Source organism: Brienomyrus brachyistius, unplaced genomic scaffold (genome assembly GCF_023856365.1).
Source record: "Brienomyrus brachyistius isolate T26 unplaced genomic scaffold, BBRACH_0.4 scaffold37, whole genome shotgun sequence".
NCBI lineage: Eukaryota > Metazoa > Chordata > Actinopteri > Osteoglossiformes > Mormyridae > Brienomyrus > Brienomyrus brachyistius.
The window spans coordinates 133791-157938 of record NW_026042312.1 but is presented as its reverse complement, the minus strand read 5'-3'; the positions used below and the strand labels follow the sequence as shown (position 1 = coordinate 157938).

At 43.0% G+C, this 24148-nt stretch overlaps 2 protein-coding genes across 2 annotated transcripts in view; both read left to right on the top strand.

The window, feature by feature from the left end:
- The window catches only part of LOC125722255 (stonustoxin subunit beta-like), a gene marked incomplete at its 5' end in the record, with an annotated part of 198601 nt that overhangs the window by 57628 nt on the left and 116825 nt on the right, over positions 1–24148 (top strand). The gene's annotated exons all lie outside the window — the stretch shown is intronic.
- Positions 13321–16588, top strand: LOC125722249 (uncharacterized). Its single transcript, XM_048998461.1, has 2 exons — positions 13321–13783; positions 15062–16588. The coding sequence occupies exons 1-2, from the start codon at positions 13672–13674 to the stop codon at positions 15805–15807; spliced, it is 858 nt and encodes a 285-aa protein (XP_048854418.1). The 5' UTR covers positions 13321–13671; the 3' UTR covers positions 15808–16588.

Sequence of the window (24148 nt, the reverse complement as noted above, 5' to 3'; positions counted from 1 at the left end):
AAAGCTGAGACTGAGCTTTATACATCCTTATGGAACATCTCCATCCTATTCATTCCCATGCCATCCTGATAGACTTGTTACGGATCATCAGGATGTGCATTTAGTAGTTGAATCTGTGACAGCAACAGGGTGGACATACACACTTTCAAGCAAAGACACAATAGCTGCATCAAAGGCTCTGATAGACTATAAATTGAGAGCATAGCAATTGTTTATTACATTCCCACGTTCCCTTTAAACAGTACTGCTTGTATGTAACTTATGCATTTGTGGAAGTAAAATTGTACATTGGTAGCCCGGGAGGGGAGGCATATTGGGTCTGTTATGTCTTAGGCAAGAAGAGATTGTTTTGAATACTGTGTGACCTCGCTTTGCGATAGCTGCCTGCAGTAAGTTCCGCAGACCCTGAAGAAAGCTCTTTTACTGTAAGCCTAATTCTCTTTTTTTCAGTTACTTTGGCAACATTGTAATTTTATTCATTTTTAATAGTCATTTAACACTAGAACTGCCAAATCTACGCAAATTTGCGTAAATTCCCTGGGCCTAACACCTACTAGCATCCCTGCTGAGAGTTTCTTGGGCCATTGTCCTCCTGCTTTTGTTGTGCAAACACACCCATTACCTGTGAGGCCTGGCACATTTGCATTTTTTTACTCAGAGCAGCTAAAATCCAAGGCAGGCTAAACCTCTGTGTGTGACATGGAAACCTTCACAAAAGTCTGCCATATCTATACCAAATATCCCACATGCTGACTGACCTGCAAATATGAAAGACACACATTCACAAAATATATGGAAGCACAAGTCTGTTTTATTTATAAAAAAAATTTAGTGTTTCAAACTTTGCAGTGTTTGCAGACCCAGTGACCATCATCCCTGCATTTGGCGCAAGTGAATTTGTAACACTTTGCACTGGTAAACCTGCTGCGGTTTCTGTTGCAGTTCTCCTGTACCTGACACTGAGTTGTCCATACAAGTCCTGGCACAGCAGCAGCCTTCCTCTGTCCCCATAGCCTTTTGTGGCATAAATTGGCAATGGAGTTCCTTGGCTAGATGACTCAAAAATAATCTTCTTTTGCCTTCCCACCCTGTACATGCCTTGTACAGAACGTAGGAATTTGCCACCACCAGGTCCAGCATGTTGTAAAATACAGCTACTGGCCACCTGCATGTTGCTGCTCTTACGGAATACATGCGTGCCATTTGGTCCAACACATTTACACCACACTATAACAGCAGAGAGAGAGAGAGTCATGAGTGTATTTGCTTTTTTTCTACCTTCTTTCTATATAGGCCTGTATAGTACATATCAGAAAACATTGTAGCACTGATGTAAAATTATACACACATTCACATACCTTCATGTGGTTATAGTCTGTTATCGTGTTGGGTTTCCTCTTTCTGCCTTCACAGATCGCCACATCTTGGTCCAAGGAACTCAGAACACACACAATCTTGTTATTTTAGGTGCATAAATTGTCAAGGAGACACTGCCACTTCTAAGCACTGACGCGGAGAATTCCTCTTGCTGTGCAGTGTCCTTTGAAATTGGAGGAAGTTCATACCAAACTTTATTCCCTGTGCTCAGTAGTGTTGTTTTGCGCTGAAGCAGTCTGTGTGACAGTGCCAGTGAGGTGAAGAAATTGTCCGTTGTGACATTTCTCCCGTCATCCAGAAATGGCTCCATCAGACTCATGACCATGTTCTCTGCCAGCCTCTCCCTTTTCTGGTGACTGGGGTCCTTTCCCAAGTTAGGGGACACGTTGCAGACGTATTTGGTCTCCAAATCCGTGGCCATCCAGAACTTGATCCCAAATTTGTCCGGCTTGGATGCGATATACCAAGTGACATGGAATGGATCCACATCTACTCCACGTTGTCTTTCCACCGGTGTCCCTCAGGGCTCGGTTCTTGGCCCTCTCCTATTCTCCCTCTACACTAAATCTCTTGGCGAAGTTATATCCTCACATGGCTTCTCCTACCACTGCTATGCCGATGACACTCAACTCATCCTCTCCTTCCCTCCCTCAGACACTCATGTCTCCACTAAGATCTCTACATGCTTGGCAGACATCTCATCTTGGATGACCACTCACCAGCTAAAACTCAAAACTAGTAAAACTGAGTTGCTTTACATCCCGGCTGACTCATCCCCCCTCCAGGACCTTGCGATCTCCTTTGACAACTCCCTGATCCGTCCTTCGGTTTCTGCTAGAAACCTTGGAGTTACCATAGATGATCGGTTGTCATTTTCCTCACATATCGCCAGTCTTTCTCGCTCTTGTCGGTTTCTCCTCTTTAACATCAGGAGGATATGTCCATTTCTTTCCACCCAGGCTACCCAGATACTCGTCCAGTCCCTCGTCATCTCACGCCTTGACTACTGCAACTCGCTTCTAGCGGGTTTACCACTGAGCGCCATCCGTCCCCTCCAACTGATTCAGAATGCAGCTGCTCGTCTTGTTTTCATCCTTCCCAAGTTCTCCCACACCACTCCTTTGCTGCGCTCCCTCCACTGGCTTCCTGTAGCTGCACGCATCAGATTCAAAACACTGATGCTCGCATACAAAGCCAAAAATTCTCTGGCACCATCCTACCTAAAGGACCTCATCACACCCCGCTCTGCACCACGATCTCTCCGATCCTCCAGCACTGCTCGACTGGTCCCACCTCCCCTCAAGGCACAAGGAAGACACGCATCTCGGCTCTTCTCTGTCCTGGCACCTAATTGATGGAATGAACTCCCCCTAGATGTCCGAACAGCTGAATCCTTGAATGTCTTCAAGCGACGACTCAAAACTTTTCTTTTTCAGAAATACCTGACGTAGAACTTCTATATTCTTACTCGACTCTTTTTCTGGTGTGTGTTTTAAAAAAATTAAATAAAATAAAAATTCTGCACTACTCAATGGCGTTCTCAGAGATAGTATTCGTAGCTGGGGTCCTTATTGAGCTAGCATCGGAAATTCATTGCAGAGTCTCAAAGCACTTATGTAAGTCGCTCTGGCTAAGGGCGTCTGCCAAATCCTGTAAATGTAAATGTAAATATACTGCATGGACAATGAACCTTGGTCGAGAACAGCTGTACATCTATGTTCATGTGTTCTCCTGGAGTGAAACTTTCAGCACAGTTCTTGGTGAAGGCTGGCAGAGAACGTGGTCATGAGTCTGATGGAGTCATTTCTGGATGACGGGAGAAATGTCACAATGGACAATTTCTTCACCTCACTGTCACTGTCACACAGACTGCTTCACTTTACTGGGCATGGTGAATAACGTTTGCCGTGAACTTCCTCCATTGGCAAAGGACACTGCACAGGGAGAGGAATTCTCCACGTCAGTGTTTAGAATGGCGCGCATGTATTCAGTACGAGCAGCAACAAGCAAGTGGCCAGTAGCTGTGTTTTACAACATGCTAGACTTGGTGGCGGTGAATGCCTACGTTCTGTACAAAGCATCTACAGGGTGGAAAGGAAAAAGAAGATTGTTTCCGATTCTTCTAGCCAAGGAACTCCATTGCCAAATACAGGGATGATGGTCACTGGGTTTTCAAACGCTGCAAACACAGACTTTGAAAGATAGACAGACTGTGTGGGACAGTAACCACTGAGACAAAAGGCAGAAAGATGACGAAGAGATGAACCTGGAACTGAGGCACGGATACATCAATTTTTACATGAACAGCCAAACATGCAAAGCTGGAGAGATCACACAAAAACAAAATTCACTTTTGGTGTTATAATTCAGTGATGGCCAATGAAAATGAAATGACATTTTATTCTGTATGTGTATGAGCATGTCAAAAACCATGGACCATGACTTCACTCAGCTTATGACATTTATATACAAACATGCATTGGAGACTGAAGTGTTAGCATGTTTTCATTTTATTCATTTCATTCTATTAGCAACTTTTCATTCTATTTTCACTCAATTTGTTTTATAAATAACACAGACTTGTGTTTCCATATATTTTGTGAATGTGCGTCTTTCATATTTGCAGGTCAGTCAGCGTGTGGGATATTTGGTATAGATATGGCAGACTTTTGTGAAGGTTTCCATGTCACACACAGAGGTTTAGCCTGCCTTGGATTTGAGCTACTCTGAGTAAAAAATGCAAATGCGCCAGGCCTCACAGGTAATGGGTGTGTTTGCACAACAAAAGCAGGAGGAGGATGGGGCTGAAGACCTGCGAAAATCACAGCAGGGGTGACAAACACCTTGGGACTCTCAGCAGAGAATAAAAACTCGGTAAATCTAGTGTTAAAACTTAGCAATTTAAATTATATTTCCAGAGCTAGTTCTGGCAATAGTAGCCGTCATGAAAAAAGATAATCCCGTACCATGCATTGATCACTAACTGCTATTCTGCTACTGCTAACAGCATTGTCAGGAATTGTGGTTTTGATACACACTTCAGATGAGTAATGATATCTCAGCAATAACTCAAAAACCAAAGACCAAATTTTCTGGACATTATGACATAAGTAATTATGGAAAACCAATGAATTCGTTCCCAGACCCAAAAATTTACACCTAAATATGTTTTTTTTTTTTTTTTTTGCATTTGAGCACAAAATGAACAGGATAAAACAAGAAGAGCATATACTAAACACATCTAAGCACATTTATCAAAGCAGTAATTTGTAAAGTAAGAAAATAAATCTATCCAAACAATGTGTAAAGTTAAAAACAAGCCAATGTCACCTTTTTGATAAACCCAGACACAGCACTACTACCTTGAGTCATACTAAGGGTTTGTATTTATTGTAGGAACAAAAGCAAAACATTTAAAGAAATGAGAAAGAAAAATTGAGTGTACAATATGAGAAAAAAGATGCACAAATAACACTTACAGTAGTAATAAAAAAAATTTGAAAAATACACCTTGTCCAAGACTTAATCTGCATATTTGTCATGCCCGGCTCGTCCGATCCTCGTGTGTGCCACGCCCCCTGATTATCCACGTGTGCGTCCCTGATCTTGCCCAGCTGTGTCCGATTATTTTCGCCCAGCCTTGTCTATTTCAGTCCATGTCTTGCCTTAGTTTTCGTCCGTCGATTGATGTTAGTCGGTGTGAGTACTAGTGTTCTGTCCCGCTCTCCCCACAGCCTTAATGTTAGTCGGTGTGAGTACTAGTGTTCTGTCCCGTGCTCCCCCCAGCCTTAATGTTAGTCGGTGTGAGTACTAGTGTTCTGTCCCGTGCTCCCCCCAGCCTTAATGTTAGTCGGTGTGAGTACTAGTGTTCTGTCCCGTGCTCCCCCCAGCCTTAATGTTAGTCGGTGTGAGTACTAGTGTTCTGTCCCGTGCTCCCCCCAGCCTTAATGTTAGTCGGTGTGAGTACTAGTGTTCTGTCCCGCTCTCCCCACAGCCTTAATAAATACCCGTTTTCCCCGACTTTCGTCTCCTTACCTGCTTCCTGCCCGCTTTGCTGCCCGTTCGCTTACCGCGCCTTAACCGCGGCCCCTGACAATATTCGAAGCTAGAGGATTTTTTTCCGGGGAGAGAAGAGGGGGTTATATTTTGGAAGGAAAATTTCCTTCCATAATGACTGAAGGTTCATTGTTTATTTTTATTATTTCTCCGTATTCGTTAATTTGTTCGTAAATCACAAACTTTTAGGTTGTAACATTTGTACAACTATTGCGTAACTTTTTGGTGAGCAATGGCTACCAAAATGATATAAAGTTCAGTGTATTACCTGATATTTTCAATAAAAAAGCACTATCACCAACAAACGATTCTATCACAGCGCATGCAAGGCTGAGACTGAAGCGTTACCCTTTGTTTGGGGGGCAGGGAGGTTAGTTAACTATGTCAGTGGGGGGGAACGGAAAGCCCCAAATAATCATATTGTAAGTGGGCACCGTAATAGGCCTACCCTTTGTTGTCTGTATTTAAACGGCAGAAGTATTAGGAATAAAATTCATGATTTAGAGGCTTTTATCTCATCGGACTCTTATGATATTATAGGAAAAACTGAAACGTGGTTGAGTGAAAAGGATGGTCAAGAATATAATATGGATGGTTACACGTTGTTCCGTAAGGATCGTATAGGAAAAAAGGGAGGTGGTGTTGCAGTATATGTAAAGGAAAACTTGCAGGCAAGGGAACTTACTGATATAAATAAAACTACGGAAGCAATATGGGTAAAATTAGATGCTAAAAACTCAAATAGCCTAATTGTCAGTGTTTGTTACAGAACACCTAATATAGCTGCTGAGGAAAGCAGATTGTTATACAGTGATATTAGGACTATGAGCAATAAAAATGATGTGGTAGTTATGGGTGATTTTAATCTACCAGGAATGCAGTGGGACATTGTCACTGGCTCTTCAGAAAATGAACTGGAGATGGTGGAATTAGTACAGGATTGTTTTTTTACTCAGTTTGTTAACACCCCTACCAGGGGAGATGCCATTCTTGATCTTGTTCTCTCTAATAACCAGGACAGGATTGGTAAATTAGACGTTTTAGAACCACTTGACAGTAGCGATCATAACAAGGTCAAATTTGAGGTTAAGTTTAGTGTTCGAAGAGCTAAGTCCAAATCAAAAATATATAATGTTAGGAAGGCTGACTTTAAGTGTATGAGACTAAAACTAGAAACTGTGAACTGGATGGAGTTAAATAACAAAACTGTTGAAGAGGCCTGGGAATTTTTTAAAAGCACATTATTGCAAGTGCAAGAGGACTTCATACCTGTTTCCAGCAAGAATAAATCTAGGAAATTGCAACCTAGGTGGTTTACTAGGGAAATAAAGCATAAAGTAAGGAGGAAAAGGGCTTTGTTCCAGCAATGGAAAATAACTGATGATGACAGAATTAAGCAGGAATATCTAAGTCTACAGGCTGAGTTAAAAAATGATATTAGACGAGCTAAAAGAAATGTCGAAAGGATGGTTGCATTGGAAGCTAAGGATGACGTTAAAAGTTTCTTCCAGTATTTTAACTCTAAAAGAGCTCTAAAAGCTGAAATTACTAATCTGCAGGATAGTAAGGGTCTTATAATAGTAAACAACATTGATATAGTAAATGAGTTCAATGATAGTTTTGCACAGGTATTCACTGTTGAGGACCTTAGTAATTTACCAGTTATTACCTATCCAGCATTGTCTATAGCTAATATATATATAAATGAAGCAGATGTTTTGCAAAGCCTAGCTAAGCTCAAAATAAATAAATCACAGGGCCCTGATGGCATCTTACCTATAGTGTTAAAAGAGATGAGGGATATTATTTGCCGACCCTTAACTTTACTGTTTCAAAAATCCTTATCTGAAGGTGTGGTACCTTCTGATTGGAAGCACGCCTTCATAACGCCTATTTTCAAAAAAGGGGATAGAAGTAATTTGTCTAACTATAGGCCAATCAGTCTAACTTGTATAACTGGTAAAGTTATGGAGGCTATAATCAAAGAGAAAATGGTAGATTACCTGGACTCCAATAACATTTTGCGGGATAGCCAGCATGGATTTAGGAGAGGTAGATCCTGTTTAACAAATCTGTTGGAGTTTTTTGAGGAAGCTACTCAGGAAGTTGATGATAAGAAGGCCTATGATGTCATCTACTTAGATTTCCAAAAGGCTTTTGATGTTGTCCCCCACAAGAGGCTCCTACTTAAACTCAAAGCGACAGGTATTTTAGGTACCGTAGTGACCTGGATTGATAACTGGTTAACAGATAGGAAACAGCGAGTAGTTATAAGAGGCACAATGTCACAGTGGGCTTGCGTTCATAGTGGGGTACCGCAGGGTTCGATTTTAGGACCACTATTGTTCCTAATTTACATAAATGATATGGATACCAATATATACAGTAAACTGGTGAAATTTGCAGATGACACCAAGGTGGGTGGTGTAGCAGATACTGAATTAGTGGCTCAGCAGCTACAGCGGGATCTTGATTTAATTAGTGACTGGGCCGATACCTGGCAGATGAAATTTAACATCGATAAATGTAAGGTACTCCATCTAGGGAGCAGAAATATAAAGTACAGGTATTTCATGGGTATCACTGAAAAAGAGGTAGCTGATCATGAGAAAGACCTTGGTGTGTATGTTGATGCTTCCATGTCCCATTCTCGCCAGTGTGGGGAAGCAATAAAAAAGGCCAATAGGATGTTGGGGTATATCTCCAGGTGTGTGGAGTTTAAGTCAAGGGAGGTAATGCTAAGATTATACAATTCCTTGGTGAGACCTCACCTAGAATATTGTGTGCAGGTTTGGTCACCATATCTTAAAAAGGACATTGTGGCCTTAGAAAAGGTGCAGCGTAGGGCCACAAAAATGATTCCTGGTCTTAGAGGAATGTCATACGAGGAACGGTTACTTGAGCTAAATCTGTTCAGTCTCAAGCAAAGGAGACTGAGGGGGGACATGATCCAGGTATATAAGATTCTAACAGGTTTGGATGCTGTTCAACCAAATAGTTACTTCAGCATTAGTTTAAATACACGAACTCGTGGCCATAGGTGGAAATTAGCGGGAGAACATTTCAAGCTGGATTTAAGGAAGCACTTCTTTACACAGTGTGTAGTCAGAGTATGGAATAGCCTTCCTGATAATGTAGTGCAAGCTGAATCCTTGGATTCCTTTAAATCAGAGCTAGATAAGATTTTAACGACTCTGAGCTATTAGTTTAGTTCTCCCCAAGCGAGCTTGATGGGCCGAATGGCCTCCTCTCGTTTGTATAGTACTTATGTTCTTATGTTCTTATGTATAATGACAGACAGACAATATGTAAATCAATTTTGAAATCAGCCTATGGCTGGGCAATATTGTACAATAGTAAAGTTTTTTTCATAGGAAATGATATTGATAATTATCACAATATAATTTTATTCTACATTTTTACTTAAAATTCACATAATTGCGTTTAAAAAGGCAACGTGAAAATTGAGAAACGTGGAAATTGAATTGACTGCAAACTTAAATCTAAATTTAATAAATCAAATATATGATATTTGAATGATGTGTGAATGTGCCCTGCGATGGGCTAGCCCCCCATCCTGGGTTGTTCCCTGCCTCGTGCCCATTGCTTCCGGGATAGGCTCCGGACCCCCCGCAACCCAGTAGGATAAGTGATTTGGAAAATGGATGGATGGATGGATGGATATATATGATATTTGATGTATACACAGGCCAATAGAGGACTCAGACGTCAATCCCTCGCACAGGCCTATAGAGGACTCAGATGTCGGTCCCTCACACGGGCCTATAGAGGACTCAGACGTCAGCCCCCCACACAGGCCTATAGAGGACTCAGACGTCGGCCCCCCACACAGGCCTATAGAGGACTCAGATGTCAGCCCCCCACACAGGCCTATAGAGGACTCAGACGTCGGCCCCTCACACGGGCCTATAGGGGACTCAGACGTCGGTCCCCTCACACAGGCCTATAGAGGACTCAGACTTCAGCCCCTCGCGCAGGCCTATAAAGGACTCAGACGTCAGCCCCTCACACAGGCCTATAGAGGACTCAGACGTCAGCCCCTCACACAGGCCTATAGAGGACTCAGACGTCGGACCCTCACACGGGCCTATAGGGGACTCAGATGTCGGCCTCTCACACAGGCCTATAGAGGACTCAGACGTCAGCCCCCCACACAGGCCTATAGAGGACTCAGACGTCGGACCCTCACATGGGCCTATAGGGGACTCAGACGTCGGTCCCCTCACACAGGCCTATAGAGGACTCAGACTTCAGCCCCTCGCACAGGCCTATAAAGGACTCAGACGTCAGCCCCTCACACAGGCCTATAGAGGACTCAGACGTCAGCCCCTCACACAGGCCTATTGAGGACTCAGACGTCAGCCCCCCACACAGGCCTATAGAGGACTCAGATGTCATTCCGCTGGATGCATTAGAGAACCAGAGCGTACCTCTGGCAGATACGTGGTGGCTGTGTGGTCAGGAGGGAGGATTGAGGCCTCCTCTCCCCAATAATTGTGGAGGCCTCTGCACTAGGGGGATGTTAGCTAGCCAGGTGGATATTTACTCTGACAAACAGCCCTCTAGGTCCCACAGGTTTGTTACGAGCTGCGAAGATGATCCCAGTGTGTATATAGATGCCATATGCCAGCCGAGGGGCATTCCAGAGAAATATAAGGTGAGAAGTGAGATAGCTGCAGGGTTTGAATCAATATTAATTTGGCCTACTGTTAACAAAAATGTGGAATGGAAAAATTATTTGTACTATAATCAGCAGAGGTTTATCAACTATACTCAGGAGGCACTCGCATCTCTGGGGGAGCAGCTTCAGGCCACCAGTCTGATGGCATGACAGAACAGGGTGGCCCTGGATTGGCTCCTGGCAGAAAAAGGGGGAGTGTGTGTGCTGTTCGGGGATCAGTGCTGTACATTTATTCCCAATAATACAGCCCTGGATGTTTCATTTACTGAGGGTATGAGAAAGTTGCAGGGGTTACAGGATGAGATGGCGAGAAATTCGGGACAACATGACGGGTTGTTTGACTGGTGCTATAATATGTGGGGTAGTTGGCAGTAAGCCCTTATGAAAGCACTCTGTGTGGGTGCTGTGTTCATTCTTGCTTTGATACTAATCTTTTTTTGTGTACTTCCTCTTGTTCGCTCCCTAGTGGGAAAAGCGCTGTCTCAGCAGGCGACTATAGCTGCAATGTTTAGAGTGGTGGGAGGACCGTTTGGAGCGGCAACCTCCTGGACCAACACGGAAACGGATGGCGACATAGACACCTTGGATACGCTCCTGCCCATAGCGGAAGTTCGGCCGTACCGCCTGTGAATACTCCATGTTGGAAACGCTGCAGCCTGCCTGCCGCCCACAACACCTGGGACTTTCCTGCTCATGACAGAGTGCCTGTTATAGTGTTATCAGTTAACCTTTCAGTTATCTTTGCATTAGCTGTATATGTTTACGTAATGAGCTTGTGGTAGGTGATGTACTCCTGGTAGATTATGTATTCCTGATAATATATGCAATGTATCCTGGGGAGTTCATTGCTGTTGGTTGATTCTGAGTGTTGATAGTTTGTGAGCCATGTCAGCCATGGACCCCGAAGGGGGGCCGCGCCTGTGGCGGGCTGGGAGTGGAATTTCCCTAGATCTTAGGGTTTTAGCCCTCCCTCCTAGGCTGGATGGACAGAATTGTGTGTGGGACTCTTTAGAATCCCAAAGGGGGGAAATATATGGGATATTATTTAGCACTATACAATGTAGAATATAATCATTACGGTATTATTAAAAAGCATGCCAAATACCCGCGATGTAATCATTGCAATGTAATCATTATAATGTAATCAACACAATGTAATCAATTGAGTATGTATTTGCACCTTGTATTAGCCTCAAATGTTCTGTTAGCTACTTTATGTTAGCCCTGAATGTATGAATATCCACCTTTATTAGTGTTATGCCTTATCATTATGTTGAAGGACAAATATATTATCAACCCTCTAATTAGACAATGTGCAACAGGCTCACCAAAAGTTCACGGCTGAGCATTTTTAAAAAACCAAGTGGAGATGGTCGCACCACCATTACGTTCGGCTGAGGGACCAAACAGTAAAAGAATTGATGGACAAACTTATCACCTAGGGGTGTGGATTGATGTAAAAAACAATGATTGTGAATGGTTGAAGGAATGATGATGCTTAAGTGACGAGATATTGTTAAATGATAAGAACTTGTATAAAAATAGGTATAAAACAGTACTGGACACACTTTAAGTGTCCGGCCTTGGTTGTAACTTCATTGTTGCAATAAAGACTGAATTTGGATCTACACCAGCGGCTTCTGACTTCTGATTTAGCAGGGAATGAAAAACCACAAAACTAACATTTTGCCTTTTTCCCCATCTGTAACTGTTGTCATGTTATTATCATTTAGAACTGAATATCCATACTCCCTTTTAATCTCATGCATCTTTTTTATCATTCCCCAGACTTTACTAATGTCAGTTTCCCGTCCTACTGAATTACAGAAGGACCTCCAAAACTCCCTCTTTGCTCATTTAACTACCCTCCTTACGTTAGCCTGCAACTTTTTGTACTCAATCAAATTCTGAAAGTTGTGAGTACTTTTTAACATTGTAAAAGCTTTGTTCCGAGACTTAACTGCAGTATCACATTCCTTTGTTTACTATGAGATCTTTGGTTAGTCTGCTTTGCTGCCTCTAGAATTACTGCATCATGGTTAGATTTCTTTTGTCCGACATAAAGCCGGCCCTGCAAAACGTCACCTAACGTCACCAAGTCACATGGTACAAAAACCTACAAGACGATCGTGACAGATCGTGCAGCACGTGCAGAGAGCAAGTAAGATCGTGCAGCACCTTTCAGCCGGCGTAACTGTAAATGTCGCTACTATGTGCCCCTGGCTTATTTTGTAAATGTCTCGTAAATGTTCTTGTTTGTTTTGTTAATCTTAATGGTCACTGGTCAGCTATTACTTCTGTTGTAATTTAAAGCTTCAATAACAAAAATAATAAAAAAAACCTCTCAGCCGGCTGCACAAACTGAAACTGCCTCCGTGACACAACTTTGCCCTTATTGGCTGAACAATTTTAGTCACACGCATGACGTTTGTATCTCTGGAAGTTCCGATACGTTATCTGACATTTCTCCCGAAAAGCCTGTAAAGAAGTAAAGTTTCAATAAATGCTCTAATAGTACACATAAGTTAATCGTTTATTTATTGTTAGTTACTGTAATGTTGCACTGCTTTATGTGTTTAATCGTCTAGTCTGTGAAGAAGGCATTCAAGTAAGAATTGCATTGTATTCTGTGCATGACAATAAAAACTTTGAATCCTTGAAATAAATGTATTTGATCTTTTTCCTGGCAGCTATCTTTTCACTGCTAGCACTTTGGATCAGGAGTCGGTTACTGTAGAAGAGGTAATGTGCATGCAGGTGATATTTGTATAGATGTATCTACACCCTTTTGGAAGTGCGGCCATCTCAGTCAGGTCTCGCACTACAAGGAGTAGAAGTTGTCTAGTTTGGCTGCTGTCAGTTTATATTACAAGTTTATATTACAGTTTATATTATTATATTACACTCCTGCAGCCGCCGGCAGATGGCGCTCCCCCTCACGTCAGCTGCAGTCAGACCTAAGTGAAGTCGAACACACCCAACGCATTCCCAATTATCAAAAAACCCACTAATTGAATGGGTCGCGTAATTATCGCTATGAATTCTGGGAGTCTGTGCAACTTCAAGACCGTAGCTCTCGTGTTACTTATAACAAGGAAGGAATATTATTCTATATTTTTAATGGCGACCGAATTATTGATTGATATAATGTAGTGTTTCATTCTATATCCTGTTTTGATAAGATATCGACATTTCGTAAACATTCGATATACAGTTAAACCATAATTGGTCCGTCTTGTTTCTTTGTCACCCAGAAACTTCACAACTGTGTTGTGAGCGGATTTTCAGCGCTTATATGTTTTTAAACTTGTCTTAAAATTTTGTGGTACTTCTACGTTTCTGCGCTTTTGTAAATGTAGATCGTATGTTTTGTCATTTGATTAAAGCGTTTGAAGACTTTGCAGCGCGCTGACACCAATCGGCCACCGTAGCTTAGCAACCGAATCATAACAATTCTTATTCCGTTTAGAGTTTTCATTTGAACATTTAAAGCAGCTCAGACTTGCAGTTTATCAGCAAGAGAGAAGACGCGAAAGATGTCCATCGTGAAAACCACCGTGAATCTCCAGAGGATTGACTGGCTGCTGCCGAAAGGTGCAGTCAGTGTGCGGATCGCCCCGGAATACATCCCCGGTCCAGTTGGCCGAGGTAAGGATGGCAAAATGATGCCCAGACTAACTCAGCACTTAAAGAGTTAAAGTCAGAATATGCTTGACTAGTCTTCTTGAATCTTCTGTTCTATTATCTTGTTTTAGAAGTACATGTCTAAATAATAAAGTAGTTCACCTTTAGCTTTAATATACGGGAGTCTTTTTGCATGTCTACTGCATTATATAATGAAATCAGTAAAATCTGTGGCTGTGCTGTGTTTAAACATCAGAGAAAATCATCATGAAGTGGTAAAGTAACAGCTGAATATGTCCTAATATACGGTGTTTCCCCGAAAATAAGACAGGGTCTTATATTCATTTTTGCTCCAAATGACGCGTTACGGCTTATATTAAGGTAGTATTTTCCCAAGTATAACATGCTACAGTATATTTATCGGTATTCATGAAAAAAATCCACATTTATTCAAACACAGACATCATGTCATATTCTAACAGTATCTTTCCATGTAAACAATTTGACGGTGAATTTATCCATGAACAAAATTCTGCTGTATACTGCATATGTTTATTCAAATATAGTCGTAATGTCATGTTCTTCTGGAACATCATCGTAAATCTCCAAGTTCCAAATTCCGTCCTGAATATCTCGCAACTCAATTTCCTGTAGAACCAGTGTCCCCAATCTCTCATGTTTAGCAATAACTCTGTCCTTAAATGAGCGCCTCTTGTCCATGTAGCCTTCTCGTAGTATAACCGCATCTCATTCTAGTTACCGTACAATCCATGGGACAATAACTAGGGCTTATATTACGAGCTTCTTGAAAAATCATGTTAGGGCTTATTTGCGGGGAAACGCGGTAGTAATCAGAAAAAGCATAAATCTTAGTTTGGTACCTTGAGAGTGAATAAATAATGCAACTTATGGAAAGTGTAAGATATGTAAAGGATTTGACTTAATAGTCAGTTGTTGATGCCAGCATTTGGATTGAGTGGGCTGCTATATTTGATGCACATGAACCTTTCCAGTGTTGTTTTTCGCTGTTGTTCTGCGTATCAGGGAATCTGTGCACAAACTGGCTTGTTTTTATAGGTCAGGTTCCCCTGCTGAAACGCAGACGGCCCAAGTCAAGACCAGCGCATAAGTTTCCCAAGCATGTGTTTCCTGTATCCAATAAAGACTGCAGAATTTTTCTTAGTGTGCAATACCGACTGCCAAGTGTGATATCTGTGATGGTTGTGATGTAGTGTTGTTGTACAGTGACATAATGTTTCATTTAAATTAAATATGCTGTCCCCTGTCTTTATAATCCCAAAGGACAAACCAGTTCCAGTGATGCTGGCCGTCGGAAGAAGTGCCGCACCAGGCCGCCGGCAGCCAGCTCCCTGACCACGTCTGCCTCTCCTGGATCTGCTGCCATCCCGGTGGCAACCAGCAGGGGTCAGCAGGGCACAGGCCGCCGTAGAAATACGGCGGGAGGCCGGTCAGGGCGAAGAAGGAGGTATGACCAACAGAAGGGGTTAGAGCCTAAGCCCAGCTCACCAACCTTCTCCTCCTCTTCATTTTTATTTCCGTCTTCAGCCCCCTCCCCTTTTGTTTCATCCCCATTTCTTTTTATGGGCTCCTCTGTTTTATCCCCACACTTAGTCACACCTGTAAGCCCAGCTCCACATCCATTTTCAGCTCCAGGCCTGGTTCATCTGACCCCTCTGCTTCAGGCTCCAGCACAGGCTGTAGCCGCCTCATCTCACCTGGAAAAATTCTATTGGTTGTATAACTATTATGTAACCAAGTACTCTAAAATGACCTATGACGCCAAGTGCTTTACTGAGTACTGGTGTCAGGAGTTTTGGAACAGACATTTAAATGAAATTAACTTAGCGAAACAGGGGAAGAATGAGGATAATGAGGGTACTCATTCAACCAAGAGGCGTAGGATTGATGAAGATGAGTTCATCTTTCCTATTGATGCACTGGAGCAGCTAAGTACCATGCCCAGGGCTCAGGAGATGGGTGTGGAAATGGGCTATCAGTCAGATGCACATAGCTACATTTCCCTGTAGATTCAGCACATAATTACACGAGAGTTGTCTTACATACTTAGGATAAGATAAAATTAGGATATGTTACCATGTAGTTCTATAACATAAGGTACTATAGGATAAGATTAAGATAGGATAAGGTTAAGATAGGACAAGTTAAGATAGTCTTAACTTGTATGCCATTTTATGTTTTACAAAGACATGATAAATTACCATAAGTTTAGGATAAGATTATATAAGATAGGATTGCATAGCATAAGATAAGAAAGATAGGATAAGATAACATAGAATAAAATTAAGATAGGATAGGTTACGGTAAGCTTAAGATTGTATAACATAGGATTAGATTAATTATAAATAAAGCAGTCCTCCTTAGAGGGGGGGTGGTGGAGGGAATATTTAAGAAATAAAAATAGGATCAGTTAACATAAGGTAAAGATAAGATTGTACAACATAGGATTAGATTAATTATAAATAAAGCAGTCCTCCTTAGAGGGGGGGTGGTGGAGGGAATATTTAAGAAATAAAAATAGGATTAATTAAGATAAGGTTAAGATAAGCTTGTATAACATAGGATTAGATTAATTGTAAATAAAGCAGTCCTCCTTAGAGGGGGGGTGGTGGAGGGAATATTTAAGAAATAAAAATAGGATTAGTTAACATAAGGTTAAGATAAGATTGTATAACATAGGATTAGATTAATTATAAATAAAGCAGTCCTCCTCAGAGGGGGGGTGGTGGAGGGAATATTTAAGAAATAAAAATAGGATTAATTAAGATAAGGTTAAGATAAGATTGTATAACATAGGATTAGATTAATTATAAATAAAGCAGTCCTCCTTAGAGGGGGGGTGGTGGAGGGAATATTTAAAAAATAAAAATAGGATTAGTTAACATAAGGTTAAGATAAGATTGTATAACATAGGATTAGATTAATTATAAATAAAGCAGTCCTCCTCAGAGGGGGGGGGTGGTGGAGGGAATATTTAAGAAATAAAAATAGGATTAGTTAACATAACGTTAAGATAAGATTGTATAACATAGGGCTACAGTGAAGAAATCAAAAATTTCAAGGCAGCATGAAGGTAACGCACAATCAGGGATGTGCAATTTCTGAGGGATGTATTCAAAAAAAGTATTTTAATTGTGTTTTATGATTCATATTTGACTTAGTTCATGAAATAAAATGTTTTTTTCTACAGACTTTGATCAGTGTTTTTGTAATTTGTAAAATACGAGAAATACTGTATGCATGGTAATGTCAGGTGTGCAAAATGTTTGTGCTAACAAAGGACACAGAGCCCCTAGAAGGGCACAGAGCCAGGCTGAGCACCACAGCGCTATCCAGCCCATGGCTGCCGATGGTCACATTCCACCAGAACCCCCCAACACTAACTCCCCAGGGAACTTCCAAGCAGCAGAGCAGATTCCAACAACCGAGGATCAAAGGAAAAGAAAAGATACTGGCAGGAAGAAGATGATCTTGTGGCCAAAGGTTAAAAATGTAGAAGTTTGGAGAACAAATGTATTACAAATGAAATATTATTTGAAATGTGCTACAGCTTAATCATTCTATCATACATCTATCCATCCATTTTCCAAACCGCTAATCCTACTGGGTCGCGGGGGGTCCGGAGCCTATCCCGGAAGCAATGGGCACAAGGCAGGGAACAACCCAGGACGGGGGGGCCAGCCCATCGCAGGGCACACTCACACACCATTCACACCTACAGGCAATTTTTTAGCAACTCCAATTAGCCTCAGCATGTTTTTGGACTGTGGGGGGAAACCAGAGTACCCGGAGGAAACCCCACGACGACATGGGGAGAACATGCAAACTCCACACACATGTAACCCAGGCGGAGACTCGAACCTGGGTCCCAGAGGTGTGAGGCAACAGTGCTAACCACTGCACCACCATGCCGGCCCAAAAATTTAAACAAATTCATTTTAAAAAACTTTAATCTCAGAGCCAATTGCCATTTGCCCACAAATATTTCAATTATTATTGTTTATGATTATAAATGCCGAATACATTCCTGGAGCCTTCGATTTAGCATACACAGTGCCCTCTACAGGATTCTGTCGAAACAGCATCTCTCAACCTCGTTCACAAGATTTGTGTCTTTTTCACAAAACGTTTTTCTTTGTAAATCCCAAAATCTTCCTATAAATGTATGTATGAATGCTTCTCGTCTTTTTCAGTCACACGAAGCCTTTATAAATGAGCTCCCTGATTAATCTGTTTACATGAAAACATCTTAATTGCGTTAAGGCATGTAAACGTAGCCACCTAACGAAAGGTAACCACGTGACTTAGCAGACTGCATGTTCCTCATCTCCTCTGTATGGACCATAGAGCTGTGTGTCGGAGAGTCTGACAACACGCTACGTTTCAAGATACAGGCATTACAATTCAGTGCGCTGCTCTATTTTGCCAACACATGGCATATAGAGAGCACACCACCAAATGGATGAAATCTGAGTAAAAACATTTGATTTTTAACGCAATCAGAATAAAGGGGTCTGCATTTATCACTGTCCCTGTAACAATCCAGCATCGTAGCACTACAGCTATTTCGGATTCAGCCAACGAATAACGTTGCTAGTCAGCAGCCTTGTGCAAGCTACTGAAAATTACTAATTACCAATTACTGCATGTAAAAGTAATTATAATAAGGGTGGGATTCGACCGTGTGTCTGCCTGGGGGGTCGCCGGCCAGGATCGCCAGCAGTTTGGACGTGTGGTTGGTGCGGCAACGCGCTGCATCAGCGTCTGCTCCCTCTGCCTGACCTGCCCTGTATAATTACATAATCAAGGAAAATAACAGTGGGCTAAAGGTTGCATAGTGATCACAGTAACATCGCGTCGATGTTGAAATACATGGTGCAAACAAAAGTAGTGGAATTACACTGACGAGTTACTACCAACACTGCTAGGCAGCTAGGTTTGCTAATGCTAACGTTAGCAGCGCACCCATATGCTACTTCCTCTCGCAAGATAAGGCAGCGTTACTGTCACTGTGTAAATACAATGAGATCTCTTTGGAGCAAGCCTGTCGATACCATGTTAAGTGTAAAACCACAAGTAAAATACCTTGAAAAATAATAGAAATATAGATGGTGCTGAACCATGGTGAACAGTGGAGTCATAACAGAGGCTGTGCGTTGTGTTCAGTCACCTTTCACTGTAAATCACACATGGGTTCACAATCTTTTGTGTCTGCTCTGAATCCCTCAGGGCTGGAGTGAAAACTCCATTCACACTAACATGGTGCCAAGGGGTATTGGGTAGACATGATTCTATCCTTTTTGGAAGTAATTTGTTTTACTGATTTAAATAAGTTTTAAAAAATTTCAAAATGTAAGGATAGCTCATTGTATCCAAAGGGATGTGCCAAGCTTGCAGTGTTGATGTGCTGCCACCTTCTGGAAAAATGATGAACTGATTTTCAGATTAAGAACATGTATGGTTTTCTGGTATCAGGTGAGAACCGTTCATGCTGCGAACCTATGCTTATGGGTTAGGGTTAAGCTTGGGTCTAGAGCTCAGGGTACTTCCAGGCTTGGAGGCCAAGGGTAAGGTCTCTCTTTCCCCATGTAAGCATTTAATGATGATCCAGCACCAGGGCTTGGGTAAGTCACCACGAGTTGGTAGCCTCATTCCCCAGGTAAAGGATGAACGATGTCCATCCAGCCCGGGGATTCTGGTGAACCTCTCCTTACGCTGGAAGCCTCCTCCCTCAGGTAAGGGTTTAAGAATCTCGCGGTACTTCCATTGAGCCTTGGGGTTCTGGAGAAAAATCCCAGGGCCATCCAACTGTAGTAGTGTGGAATTTTGCGGGTAGGACTTGTTGATTATTTCCGGTAAGTGTGTGTGGGGACCCCTAGTGTGTGGAGGCGTCATTGGCGTTTCCCGGTCCGGTAACTCCCCTTCCGCACCGCAGTGGTCTGCCGTGGTACGCTGGCATGCTGGCTGAGGTTCACACTTATTCTGTGTCTTGGTAATCCTCTGCTTGATTTAAATGGCTAATGGTAATATTTTATATTGCAGTGTTTCTCTGGTGTCTGTGTTGCAGCTCCAGTGGTTGCAAGTTATTCTGGTGACTAGGCCTATAGCTACTTGTCAGTTGCTTTACTTGATGTGTTTTAATTGTAGTTACGGTTGTTGCCAGGATTACAGTTTCAGTTGCTCGTCAGCTTCAGTTTATGTCTCTTCCAGCAGATTTGTCAGACAATAATAGTTTGAACCTGCACTGTGGCTGCTGTGTTTCCTACGTCAGTTTTTCTTTTCCATCAGTCTTGTCTTGTCCTCAGCCGGTCCGATGTCGCCCAACAACTGCTGCTTGAAGCTCCTGATCCTCGGTGGGACTTCGGCGATGTGCTGGGAGCCTTGGAACGCGCTAAGGATCGTCGCACCTTTTCCTGCATTTGGAGCTGTTTCATTCCCTAGTTCTGCGACTTAACAGACTTTGGGCCGCCCTTTCTTTCTGTTTGGGACTGATACAGAGGGACAGCCTGTATTCTGCTACTCATTGTTTGCACTCTTCATAGTTTTCAACACTCAGATTCTTGGTTAGATTGGGGTATTTTCTGGGAGACTGTGAGCAGTGGCTGCCTCGATTGATCTGGCTGACTAAGATTTGATTGGTCTGGGGTGGTGGTGTTCACACTTTCACCTTGTGCAGTATATTTGTGTGGGGATCAGTGTGGTGGAGCACAGGTGTGTGTGTGTGTGTGTGTGTGTGTGTGTGTGTGTGTGTGTGTGTGTGCGTGTGCGTGTGCGTGTGTGCGTGTGTTAGTTTAAGGGACTCTATTCCCCCTTTTGATCAACTTCCCCGGACACCTGTCTCCTGCTTGAGTTTAGTTAGCCAGTGGCCAAAGGCTGGTTGCTGGTTTATTTTTTAAGGTTGTTGATGCTAAAGCGCTTGTCTTGTTTCTTTGTTTTATATTTTCAACAACCTGTTAATAGTACAAACACATCTCTAGCTCCATTCGGTAAATGAACTTGTGTGCTCTTAATTTAGAGTAATTTTTCCTGTGGTGAAATTTCCCAGGTGGTGTAGTCGTGTCATTGTACTACTGACCGCTCTCTGCCACAAACACTTTACTCTAAACCTAAGCCTAATCCTAACCCTAACCATAGCCCCAAACGTCATGTCCTGCCACCTCCCTGACGTGGCTCTAATAAGCCATGCCTGCTGCTCGTTGGTCTCGCATCTCGTTCCATCCCTCATGTTAAACACTCCCAGCTACTTTCAGTCTGTTCCCTTGTTATTCCTGTATAAGTACTTCCTGGCCCTGTGTTCGCCATTGATGTGGTGCCCTCCATGTTGCTTGTTCCCTTGCCTCCCATCTTGATCCCAGTAAATCCCAGTTTATTGTCTGACAACACCTGCTCCCAGAGTCGTTCATCCTGGCACCCAACAGACTGACGGAACTCGACAAGCCCCAGTAGATTCCCCAGGTCCCTACAGCCGATCACTGCTGCTTGTGTCAAGCATACCTAATGTCGCTGGTTCAGGCCGTAGTACATCTTTCCCCAGAGAGAATGGCCCATCTCTGACGGAGGGCATAGCCGCCCTCTCCCCGGACTCCCAAGTGGAGGGTGTGACAGCTATAGCGGAGATCCTCAGGGCCCTCTGGAATGGAGTGAGTGTGCTGAACCCCGCAGAGGTGGGGTGCTCTGGAGAAAAAGAGCCCGCCGTCTCCATGTCGTTTGCCGTAGGGCGACCTGCGTCCTCATTGTCACTTGAAGTCTGACAACATGATGCTTCTCTGGGATTTACTGTGATCCCCCTGTTCACCAAAACATGCTCCCCAAAGCTCTCCAGCACAGAAGAACAGGCTTCACTCCTAGTTCTATGGTTGTCAGAGTGCTGGACCACAGTAGAGGTCGGACTTTGCTTCAACATGGTTTTATTGGAAGTCTGCACACAATACAGATGTTTCCTACCATCCTTCGTTCCAATTAAATGTGGAAACGTTTTGTCAGCTGGCTGGACAAGACCCTACTGCCTCTTTTAATAGTACACATAGTAGTGAGCAGTGGTGACGTAATGGTTAGGGAAGCGCACTCGTGATTGAAAGACACTGCATCTACAGCATCTGGCCCAGGAGAGCCGGCCGTTGCAGTCGTTACATCCGCACTTAAGGCTCCCGGCCCAGAGGGCCGCTCAGGCCGCACCCACAGTGTCCAACACAGGTGAGGCCTTGGTTGCCTCTAGGCTTCTCATAGAATCTGACACGGTTCCCTGGTAACCAGCCGACACCTGCCACACTGCTCCATCATGTCCGGCCAGCGTCCACCTCTCTGTCCCCTGATGCCTGGCCAGCACCCACCTCAATGTCCCCAGACGTCCAGCCGGACACTGTGGACACTGTGGGTGCGGCCTGAGCGGCCATCTGGGCTGGGAGCCTTGAGTGCGGATGTAACGACTGCAACGGCTGGCTCTCCTGGGCCAGATGCTGTAGATGCAGTGTCTTTCAATCACGAGTGCGCTTCCCTAACCATTACGTCACCACTGCTCACTACTATGTGTACTATGTGCCCACCTCATCTCCTGACGGCCTGCTGGTGCCCACTTTCTATCCTGACGTCCCACCGGCACATGCCTGCAGGCTGCCACCAGCCCAGAGAAGATGGATCCAGAGGATGTCCTGCTGGACTGCCCTGGGTCCTGATACGTGGGTCCCTCCTTCATCCCAGACTCCGGTTACTCTGGTCCCAGTTTCTGGTCACCAGAATCAACAGGAGCCCAAGAAAGCGGCAGGCAGAATGTCTGTCTCCCAGAGAGGGTTTGCCAGTCTCTGTTCTTGCCCCCCCCCCCCCCCCCCCCCGAAGATTTCCCGATATACACTTCGATTCTCCTGGAGTAATTCAATTTGGAGTCGCAGGCTGCCCAAAATTTAATTCCATATCTGCCCGGTTTTCGGAGCATATGCTGTCAAAATGGGCAGCAGACTGCAACAGCAGATGGAGAGAATACTTATCCGATGCCAAATACAGGAATCAGATATAAACGTTATACATTTTTCATAGCACTTTACAATATTATTCATTACTGACTTAATAACACAGTCACTACTCAGGTACAAATCGTGAGTAAATATAGTAACTAAAATAAATGATCCATTATGATTCATTGAACACGAACATGAAATTGATACTCACTACATACGTATTGGCAACATGTTCGTAAAAATATGATTTTTTTGGTAATTAAAAACTATAAACTGTTGTGACAATGTAGATCGATGTGAAGCAGTAATAAAGAAGATATTAGTTACCCATGAACAGAACCAGGTGTGACAATGGTGATATGCATCAGGGGAATGATGTTTGCCCAGAGCTCTCATACTTTGCAGATCGCCGCCATCTTGTCGCTGGATTTCCTGAGTGCTCTGGACTGACGATCGTCAGAGCAGATAACCAGCAACACGTCACAAAAGCTTTGTTTGGGCATCGTTGCTAGAAAAATCACCGGTCTCATTTTCGCACTTCATAAACTTTTGATTGATTCTTAATTGGATTTGAAAACCTCAGCCAATATTAAAAGCCCCATATATGCCGTAAACTCCCTTGCTGTTATTTCTTTCTAGTCCTTGACGAATTTCCTTCTTACCTCCAGGTTGCTAATGTTGATTTTTCCATTGATCTTGGAATAAAAAGTTGGACAGGATATCTTTGGCTTGTCGAATGCAGAGCCTGGTTGGCCGCAGAGAGGTTTTCATTGAGTACTGTGCTGTAATCCTGTCTGGACCATGTCCGTCCAGTGCTTTTGACTACCAGCACATCTGCACATCTTTGGTAATATCAGTCTCTTCCTCTGCGAATTCCACTTCCGAAACCTCAACAGAGGTCTCACACCTACTTCAGTACTGTCCCTTTCTGTACTACTGCTTTCCAATTCCTGCAATACGAGATCTGCTGCTTCTTCAGGTGTATCGCTCCATGTCTCTTACAGAGCAGCACCTCAGATCATCCTCAGGTTTGGCACCAGTATCATAGGTAATGCGAACCTTCATATAAGTAAGAGGTAATATTTTGCTCAGTATCAGTTCAAGTTCAAATACTTTTTTATTTGACAAAACACATAAAATAGTCGTGCAAAGTCATTGATTTATTTTTAAAACTATTGCACTGTGATACATTTAACATCATATTTTCAGTTCTGCCAAATCTCTTATTGACAGCTTAGTGGTTTTCCAACGGCTTGTGGTGTCACATGGTGGTCGAAAATGATATTACAGGCTTTTGTTGAAATTCCTTAAAATTCATCTGGAATGTATTGATTTATGCTGTAATTAATGATGCAAATTAACACAGATGGGGCCATTTTGACCCAAAACAGCTAGTTGG